Source organism: Astyanax mexicanus, chromosome 10, assembly GCF_023375975.1.
Source record: "Astyanax mexicanus isolate ESR-SI-001 chromosome 10, AstMex3_surface, whole genome shotgun sequence".
NCBI lineage: Eukaryota > Metazoa > Chordata > Actinopteri > Characiformes > Acestrorhamphidae > Astyanax > Astyanax mexicanus.
Genome location: NC_064417.1, coordinates 50,104,822 through 50,115,886, shown reverse-complemented (window position 1 = coordinate 50,115,886; position 11,065 = coordinate 50,104,822). Strand labels below are relative to the sequence as shown.

At 40.5% G+C, this 11,065-nt stretch overlaps 1 protein-coding gene across 2 annotated transcripts in view; it reads left to right on the top strand.

The window, feature by feature from the left end:
* The first annotated feature begins 2,732 nt into the window (after window positions 1–2,732).
* The window catches only part of afap1l1a (actin filament associated protein 1-like 1a), a 78,619-nt gene continuing 70,286 nt past the window's right edge, over window positions 2,733–11,065 (top strand). For both annotated transcript variants that reach the window (XM_022683681.2, XM_022683682.2), the window contains exon 1: window positions 2,733–2,905. In XM_022683681.2, the coding sequence (XP_022539402.2) occupies window positions 2,884–2,905 (22 nt within the window). In that variant the 5' untranslated portion in view covers window positions 2,733–2,883. The remainder of the gene's footprint in view (window positions 2,906–11,065) is intronic.

Genomic DNA, 11,065 nt, shown 5'->3' with positions numbered 1-11,065 from the left:
CAGGTACAGTGCCCTCCATAATTATTGGCACCCCTGGTTAAGATGTGTTCTTTAGCTTCTCATAAATTGAGTTTTGTTCAAAATAATATAGGACCACGATGGGAAAAAAAAGTAAAGTCCAACCTTTAACTCAAGTAAATTTTAAGGGGGAAATAAAATCCCTGACTAAGAAATAATTATTCTTCATAAAATCACCTGTTCCACAATTATTGGCACCCCTAACAATTCTTAGGAAATAAATTTAATAAAAGTATTTCTGTCACTTCTACAGTAGTTTACGAAGTTGATCAGAGTATGTAGGAACATTTAATTAGTAATTCACAACTTCCTGTTTCCCTGGGGTATAAATATGACGTGACACAGAGGCCATTTATCTTCAACATGGGAAAGACAAAGGAACATACCATTCAAGTGAGGCAGATGTGTGTTGACCTTCACAAGTCAGGCAATGGCTACAAGAAAATCGCTACTCGCCTACACCTGTCCATATCTACTGTCAGATGAATTATTAAGAAGTTTAAAACAACTGGAACAGTGGTAAACAAGCCTGGACGAGGACGCAAGTTTATTTTGCCACCACGCACAGTGAGGAGGATGATAAGAGAAATAAAAAGTTCTCCAAAGCTCACTGTTACAGAATTGCAACAAATGGTAGCTTCTTGGGGTCACAAAGTCTCCAAAACAACCATCAGGCGCTATCTACATGCCAACAAGCTGTTTGGGAGGCATGCACGGAAGAAACCATTTCTCACTCACAATCATAAACGCAAACGTTTGGAGTTTGCTAAGCGGTACTATGACTTCAACTGGGACCGTGTGCTTTGGTCAGATGAAACAAAGATAGAGCTTTTTGGCAACAAATGCTCTAAGTGGGTCTGGCGTAACACAAGAGCTGAGTATGCAGAAAAGCACCTCATGCCCACTGTGAAATACGGCGGGGGATCAGTGATGCTGTGGGCCTGTTTCTCTTCTAAAGGCCCTGGGAACCTTGTTAGGGTGCATGGCATCATGAATGCTCTAAAATACCAGGACATTTTAAAACAAAATCTGGTGGCTTCTGCCCAAAAGCTGAAGATGGGTCGTCACTGGGTCTTTCAGCAAGATAATGACCCTAAACATGTGGCCAAATCTACACAGAAATGGTTCACCGCACACAGAATCAAGCTCCTCCCATGGCCATCTCAGTCCCCAGACCTCAACCCCATTGAAAACCTGTGGGGTGAGCTGAAGAGGAGAGTGCAGAGGAGAGTGCAGAGGAGAGGACCCAGGTCGTTGGATGATTTAGAGAGAATGTGCAAAGAGGAATGGTCAAAGATCCCTCTTTCTGTATTCTCCCATCTTGTGAAACATTACAGGAGAAGATTAGGTGCTGTTTTGTTGGCAAAAGGGGGTTGTACAAAGTATTAACATCAGGGGTGCTAATAATTGTGGCACACATGATTTGATGTTAAATAATTATTTCTTAATGTGGGATTTTTTTCCTACTGAATAAATTCACTTGAGTTAAAGGTTGTATTTTACTCTTTTTTTCCATCGTGGTCCTATATTATTTTGAACAAAACTCAATTTATGAGAAGCTAAAGAACACATCTTAGGGGTGCCAATAATTATGGAGGGCACTGTATGTATACTGTCTGCATCTGTCTGGATCTTGTCCCATTTCATAACAAGTTAAATGTCTTAATTTAGTACGACTTAATAAGACTTATTATCTCGAATTATCTCGTTCCCACGCCTTAATTATCTCATTTCCACACATTAGGATCATTCCCACGCCTTAATAAGTCGTGGCCACGCTTTATGATCTTGTCCGATACCTTAATAAGTTAATACGACATAATTTAATACGACTTAATTATCTTGTTATCTCAATTCTCATTTCACACCATAGGATCTCATTCCCATGCCTTAATAAGTGGTGGCCATGCCTTAGGATCTCATTCTCATGCCTTAATAAGTGTTGGCCACACCTTACGTTCTTCTCCCATGCCTTAATACGTTAATGACTTAATACGACTTAATTATCTTATCCTCGCGCTTTAACTATCTAATTTCCATGCATTAGGATCATTCTCACACCCTAATAAGTCTTGGCCACGCTTTATGATCTTGTTGTCACGCTTTAATAAGATAATATGACTTAATTTAATATGACTTAATTATCTTATTATCTCAATTATGTCATTCTACACATTAGGTTCTTGTACCGCGCCTTTATAAGTTAATACGACTTAATATGACTTAATTATCTTGTCCCCATGCCTTAATTATCTGCCTTAATTTCCACGCATTAGGATATTGTCCTACGCCTTAATAAGTTGTGCCACACCTTAGGAACTCATTCCCATGCCTTAATAAGTTGTTGCCATGCCTTAGGATCTGATTTCCATGCTTTAATAAGTTGTGGCCACATATTATTATTATTTTTTTTTAACATGATGTCACCTTAGGGGCTCCGTAGTTTTGTGCTTTTGCAGCTCTTTTCAATTTGCAGTGCGTCAGGCTTTTTCTGCAACTGTAAAAAAATCGCTAAAATACATTTAAGCTTGTGGTTGTAAGGTGACAAAATGTGAAAAAGTCCAAAGGGTATGAATACTATTGCAAGACACTGTATTTTGTGTGAGGTAGTTTTGTTTTTTAGGAACCCAGCCAGGTCAGAGCACTAGGACCCAGATTCCCAGTCAGAGGAAATCAGTGTGTGTGTGTGTGCTGAGCTGAGCTTCATTGAGAGTGTGTGTGTGTGTGAGAGAGAGAGCTGAAGGTGGTGGAGATCTGTCACACAGTCTGCAGTAACAGTAGCAGCAGCAGCAGCAGGACCGGACCGGTTCTTCACAGCAATGTTCGGTCCAGACAAGCCCTGGATTCTTCTCTGACGCTCCACACATGGAGATAAACAACGGAGCACGTGAGTATCTTGTTGTTAGTGTGATTGCAGTAATGCAATCACAGTATTGTTCTTCTTAAGTCTTATTCTTCTTCTTCTTCTTCTTCTTCTTATTATTCCACCTGTTTTTTGTCCGGTTAACTAGTGCCGCAGTTTTCGAAATATCGACTTCGTCCAAAAGAGAAAACGTGCGTCCTTATCGGGAATGGTGGGCTTGTATACAGCTTTCCGATCGGACTTACGTTTTTCGTAAAAACTTCGTAAGTACGCGTTTTTTTGCCCATTGAAAATGAATGGGCAGAACTTTGCACGCCCGTGGACGTCGCAATTTTTGAAATACGAAGATGAAACCAATTGAGGACCTGTAGAACTTATTGAGCTCTTTCCGAAAATATGCGTTACGAAAAGTTACGACGTACGGATTTCGTACGATTGTCGTACGAAGTGGCCCCATTGGAATGAATGGGGCCAATCGGAGGACGGCAGCTAGATCGAAGGACAGGTAGCTAGAACTCCAGTACTGTGAGTGTATGGAGCAGCTATGGGATAAAACAGCGTTAGGTCAAAAGTTTGGACACCCCGGCCCCCAGTACTGTGTGTAATGGAGCCACGGGTCAAAAGTTTGGACACCCCGGCCCCCCAGTACTGTGTGTAATGGAGCCACGGGTCAAAAGTTTGGACACCCCCGAACGGCCAAAGCAACCTAGCGTGCATAGCTGATTGATGTATTTGCACGTTGCGTAGCAACGTGCAAACACCATTTAATCTAATTTATGCATATAAATCACCTAGCAACCACCTAGAAACACCATAGCAACCACCACAGATACCATAGCAACACCTTAGCAAACGCCTAGCAACACCTTAGCAACCACCTAGCAACCACCTAGCAACACCTTAGCAACCTCCCCGGATACCATAGCAACACCTTAGCAACCGCCTAGCAACACCTTAGCAACCGCATAGCAACCACTTAGCAACACCTTAGCAACCACCCCAGATACCATAGCAACACCTTAGCAACCGCCTAGCAACCACCTAGCAACACCTTAGCAACCACCCCGGATACCATAGCAACACCTTAGCAACCGCCTAGCAACACCTTAGCAACCACCTAGCAACACCTTAGCAACCACCCCGGATACCATAGCAACACCTTAGCAACCGCCTAGCAACACCCTAGCAACCACCTAGCAACCACCTAGCAACACCTTAGCAACCACCCCGGATACCATAGCAACACCTTAGCAACCGCCTAGCAACACCTTAGCAACCACCTAGCAACCACCTAGCAACACCTTAGCAACCACCCCGGATACCATAGCAACACCTTAGCAACCGCCTAGCAACACCTTAGCAACCACCTAGCAACCACCTAGCAACACCTTAGCAACCACCCCGGATACCATAGCAACACCTTAGCAACCGCCTAGCAACACCCTAGCAACCACCTAGCAACACCTTAGCAACCACCCCAGATACCATAGCAACACCTTAGCAACCGCCTAGCAACACCCTAGCAACCACCTAGCAACACCTTAGCAACACCCCGGATACCATAGCAACACCTTAGCAACCACCTAGCAACACCTTAGCAACCACCTAGCAACACCATAGCAGATACCAGCCAGCACTGCAATCACACTCGCAGTTTCTGTAGGAACTGCAATCTAGTTATCTTTATGACCCATCCTCAGTGCTCTTCTGCTACTGTCCCACTGATTTATTCTGGATTTTATAATCTCATAAAAGCAGTAATAACAGTACAGCATCACTCAGCATGTAGCAGCATGCAGCATCTCAACATACTTTAACATACTATACCTACTTTACTTATGAATTTAGTGCTGCAAAAGAGTTCAAAAGTAATTCCTGAAGTTGTTATATGTAGAGTGTTAGATGTTATGTATCCAGATCAGGATCAGCTTCTGGTGGTTACTGGTTTCAAGTGGTCTATGATGGTCTTTTGATGATCAAGGTGGTTGAAAAACTGCTTATTCAGGTGAAGATATATCATTATTATGCTGGCCAATCACCTTGGTCTTGCTGGCCATGGCTAATACTGATTGGTCATGACTGAATAAAATGCATGGTCATTCTGATGATGTTCTGGTTGATCAACCATCCATCAAACTCAAACAATAGTACACTCTATACTGTTAAACTCATAGGTCATCCAACTCTTGACCAGTGTAATGTATGTTGCATTTGATTCTGGTCATGCGTGATCTTCTAGCTTATATATATAGCTTATGTATATCCTCTGTACTGTTAAACCAGCAGGTTAACTAGCTCTAGCTTAAGCAAAGTGTATTAATTTTGGTTAACTTTGGTCATGCTGATTAACATGCTTGGGAATGCTGGTCAACCAACATGGTCAGGCTTCAACCTACTGGTTGTTTAGTTTGGTCATGAGATAGTTGATCATGACTGTAGACCAGCTAAACCATCAAACTAAAAAAAAAAAAAAAACATTTATTTTCTATAATCTAGCTAGTTTACCAACTATCGACCAGTGTAGTGTAAATTGCATTTAATTCTGGTCATGCTTGATCATCCAGCTTATTGATGGTCTCCTTGTTGATCCAGTTGAAGATATACCCTATACTGTGAAGCTAGCTATTTAACCAGCTCTTGATCATGCTAGTCATGCTGATCCACCAGTTTGATGATGCTGGTCAATCGTCTTGGTCTTGCTGGCCATGACCAAGACTGATTAGTCATTCTGATGATGTTCCAGTTGGTCAACCAACAAACTCAAACAACAGTACACCCTATAGTGGTAAGCTCATTGGTTATCCAACTCTTGACCACCATTGTGTATGTTACATTTGAATATAGTCAGGCTGGTCAACGTAGATGGTCAATTTGGAACATCCAGCTTGGTTTTCATGCTGTGAAATTCAGCTAAAAAACATTTTTTGATGTTTAGGGTGCTTGAAAATGTGCTCATATAGGTGAATATATACTATAATCTGCTAAACTTTTAGCTTAACTAGCTCTTGACCAGCATAGTTACATTAAAGTGTTACTTTTGATTAAGTTTGGTCATGCTGATCAACTTGCTTGGGAAAGCTAATTTTTGGTGGTAGTTGGCATATGATGATCAAGGTGGTTGAAAAAGATATACCCTATACTGTTAAGCTAGCTACTTAACCTGCTCTTGATCTTGCTGGTCATGCTGATCCTCCAGTTTGATGATGCTGGTCAATCACCTTGGTCTTGCTGGCCATGACCAAGACTGATTGGTCATGACTGATTGAAATGCATGGTCATTCTAATGATGTTCTGGTTGATCAACCATCAACTCAAACAATAGTACACCCTATACTGGTAAGCTAATGGGTTATTCAACTCTTGACCAGGGTAGTGTATATTGCATTTGATTCTGGTCTTGCTTGATCCTCCAGCTTTTTCCTCGGTCTCCTTGCTGAAGAATCCAGTTTTTGCTGGTAGCTGCTCTTTGATGAACAATGTTGTTGAAAATACTGCCCATCCAGGTGAAGACATACCCTATACTGTTAAGCTAGCTAGTAAGTCAGCTATTGGCCATTAAGGTAATGCAGATTCTTCAGTTTGATCAAGCTGGTTAATCACCTTGCTGTTTTGGTTGATCAACCATCAAACTCAAACTAAAGCACACCCTATACTGGTAAGCTCATGAGTTATCTAAATTTTGACCACCGTTGTCTATGTTACATTTGATTCTGATCATGGTTGGTCAACGTAGATGGTCAGTCTCAGACATACAGGTCATCCAGCTTGGTTTCCATGCTAAGAAATCCAGCTAAAGACCATTTTTTTTTGGTTGTTTAAGGTGGTTGAAAATCAACCAGCAGGTTAACTAGCTCTGGCAAAGTGTATTTTGGTAATTTTCGGTCATGCCCATTAACATGCTTGGGAATGCTGGTCAACCAACATGGTCAAACTTTGTCATACAGGTTGTGTAGTTTGGTACAGTTTACCATGCTTACCAGCTAAACCATCTATCTAGCTTGGTCAGGTTGATCATACCATCAGTAAATTTTACATTTCATTTGTAAATCAAGGGATCAGAGTCTGGAGGAAGAGTGGAGAGACACACAGTCCAAGCTGCTTGAGATCTATTGTGTAGTTTCCACCAATCAGTGATGGTTTGGAGAGACATGTCATCTGCTGGTGTTGATCCACTGTGTTTTATTATCAAGTCTAAAGTCAGTGCAGTTTTGTTTTCCCACAAAATCTTACAGCACTTCATGCTTCCCTCTGCTACTGACAACATTGATGGAGATACTGATTTCATTTTCCAGCAGGACTTGGCACACTGCCAACACTGCCAAAAGTACCAACTGGTCTTATATAATATTCTAATTTTCTGAGACACTGATTTTTGATTAGATCACTCTGTATGTAATATATCATATAATATAATATGAGTTTCACATTTTGAACTGAGTTACTAAAATGAAGTATCTTTTTAATGATATTCTATTTTTTTGAGATGCACTATTACAGTCAGAATGATCTGTTAGAACTTGAACTACGTTAGTAAACCCGTATCTCTGTGGTAAAAAAAAAAAGTCCTAAGCCTTTTGAAACTTGTGGTTGTGGGACACCCCATAGTTCTGCTCTGCTGGCTCTTCAGCTTTATGCTAAGCTGTTTTCTCAACTTCAAAAGTTAAGAAGAGCCCCTACACCTGGACAGTAAGCCCGCATGAGAGCCAGAATGACTCAAGAGGCTCTCAGCTGGGGTTAGTTTTCAATTTCTCCAGGCCTCGGCTCCACAGACCGGCCTCCACCACTCCCCTGGTTGTTTATAATAAGTAAAGCCAGTCTTTATAAGGAGCTGGGTTCTAATGAGACCCCCGTGGTGAGGGGTAGGTGAGGGGGTTGTAGGATTTAGATGTTCTGGAAGTGCTCGTTTTTTGGTAGCTGACTTCTTGCTGCTGTTGTTGTTCAGTGTTTTGAGGGGCAGACTGCAGGACCGCTGTGTCCTGAAGTGTTTTTTCCCCTGAAAAAGCCCCTCAGAGACAATGAGGAGGTTCCTGCCACTTTAGACACAAAGCAGATTCTGTCGTCACTCAGTGGAGCTGATACTGGAGCGAGATTGTGCCAGTCTGTTTTTTTTTTTTTTTATTATTAGACTCATTGATAAAAAAATAATGCATGAAGAATTTCATAGTTTTGTATGTGTAAATGTCAGGGGTGGGCGATATTGCCCTTAAATTATATTACAATATTTCATGGTAATTTTACAATTCATGAATACACTACTGCAACAAAATAAAAATTTAATTTTATTATTGCATATGATATGATAAGGCACACCCCTAACTGAGATATTAAAAAATACAAGAATTTAATCAGATTTGTAACAGAAGTCAATGATCCAGAATGTCATGATACTAATAATAATATTAATGTACTACAAATATCTCCATATATCCAGGACTGAAGTAAAATGAAGAAAATGGGAAATGAGAACAGTGTGAATTTTTCTTTTGCTAAAAACAGCAAAAAAGTGATACCCTGATGTGATTATTAGGAGTGGGTGATATGGCCCTAAAATAAGATCAAGATATTTTATGGTGTTTACACGATAACAAAACTATTGGCGAAATAACAAAACACTGAATAAAAAAAAATACACTACTCCAACAAAATGAAAATTAAATTGTATTATTGTGTATTGCACATCTCCAACAGAGATAAATACAAAAATACAAGAATTTTATCAGATTTGTAACAGAAGTCAATGACCCAGAGTGTCATAATACTAATAATGCACTTTGAATATCTCCGTATATCCAGGATTAAAGTAAAATAAATTATACTGGACAGATATAACCTGTCTCTAGTAGATATATAATGGGAAATAAGAACTGTGTGAATTTTTCTTTAACTAAAACAGCAAAAAAAGTAGAACCCCGATTTGATAATTAGGGGTGGGTGATATGGCACCATATTTCAGGGTATAATATCATTTACAATATTCAAAAATGTTGGCGATATTATTGTGTACGATACAATATGGCACACCGATAGTAAATGCAATAATGATACAGTACCATACAAATGTTTGGACACACCTTGAAGTCATGCATTGTAGATTAATTAAGCAATAGAACACTCGAGGTCGTGTGTTATCACGAATAACATCACGGCTGTGATTCGGTCGTAGGCAGGAGACTGTAGATCATCACAGTCATGATGTTATTCGTGATAACACACGACCTCAAGTGTTCTATTGCTTTTATACAACAGTTTTTTTTACAAAATGAATAAAGAAAATAAATCAAAGAACTTTAAGAAATTAAGATTGAATATGCTTTAATATGGACGGTGCCTTCCGCCAAAAAGTAGTTCCACCACAACTGTAACAGAACTGAAACTTAACTACAAAACGGTGTATAGTTCATACAGACTAACACCACGAAAGTTAGCTTGAAATCAAATTTGCGAAATAAGTGAAGATGGTAACGTTAGGAGGGTGAAATAACGCTAATACTCTCCTCTGCTCTGTGGAGTCGTCTTCAGGTGAACGCTGCATTTTTTGAGCATTTCTGCTTGTTTTGCTGGGTGGTGTTAGTGGTTTTAGCTAGCCGGCTGGACTGTGGTTAGTTAGGTTAGCGTAGCTTGCTTTAGCTCAGCATTAACTTAGCTTAGCCTAGCCTGGCTGGTTAAGTTAGCGTTCTGGCTGTCAGACGGCATTAGCCGAGCGATTTTCTTTCCCTTTTTTCACAAACGACGAGCCAGTGCTGCGGGCGAGCGTGCCATGGCTGAGCGCTAGCCTGTGCTAAGCTAACGCTGCTGCGGGTGTCCTGTGTGTATACGCCGTTACTCGGCAACGCGTCGGCGGAGTGATACAGGTTTAGTGTGAGAAGGCCATGATGTCATCACATATATCAGCACGGCTAGAACACTTCTCAACCAATCAGATTGTGAGGTCGGGACTAACTGTTGTATAATACTGAAGCCATTCTATATATTATATATTCTATATATAGTAAACTAAAAAGTAATAATTTTTACATTCATCTTGGCTGGATTTTCTCAGTTGTCTGCAAGCAATGTAAAATCAACCCGGGACATCCGGGACAACCCGGGACAATCCAAATTGTGCCCAAACACTGGCTTTTAGCGATGATGAAGGAAGCGGGTTGAATAAAGCTCTCCTCCTGCTCCATGCTAGCAGACTCCATTTAGATAAATAGAGCTTGGCTAACTAACTAGCGTGCTGTATGGTGGCCTAGAAGGCCTTCTGCTACGTTGGCCAAGTTGACGCATAATGCGGTATGCAGTACCGTCAGGAGTAGGAGTGGCAAAAAAAAGACCTGAACGCATTTTTAAATCGATTTGAATCACCTGGACTAGGAATCGTCTTTCTTTAAAGAATCTAGTTTTTTCAGCACTCTTAGTGGATTAGCATTGTCCTGCTGAAATATGCAAGGTAGAAGACCTGTGATGAGAGGCCCTAGTGTCCCTCGTATCACTACTAGGGGTGACTGATTTTCTCAAACCCCAAACCATCATCAGATCCCTAACAGAACCTGGATTATTTGTTAAAGATGATTTACTTATACTATAAAATGGACAAATCTATTCAAACTGGGTTGATTTAAGCAGTGCTTGAGTCATTTTGAGAAAATTAAATTTTAAATGTTGGTGACATTGTCCTTTGAGGTTAGCTTTAGTGCTGTAATGTGTGTAAATTGAAAGTGAATGTGATTTAAACAGTTAAACAGAATGTAATGACTCATTTAGCATCTGCTGAACATTTACAGACTTACAGTTGACCATCCAAATAAGCGCTGATTCTCACCATATGCATTTCCACTGTATGATGACCTCATGCACAGGTCCCTTACCCAACATGTGTTCTTCCTCCTTAAGCAGAAACCAACAGTTCCTCAGCCATCTGGGGGCACATATAGTGTCGTAAAACACACACACACACACACACACACACATATACACACACACACACACACATATATACACAGAGGAATGCCTCATTAGAGATGCAGGGCCAAAAACTAAACACATGAAAGTAATTAGTGCAGATCTTCATGTGTTCGTGTGGATCTCTGAGAATACTATCAGGATTACTAAAGTAAACTCAATTACTTACTTAAAAAAAAAAAACAGGAAATAATCTTTCCCATGACTTTTGGACTGTCAGCTGTGGGTGGAAATGCTTTT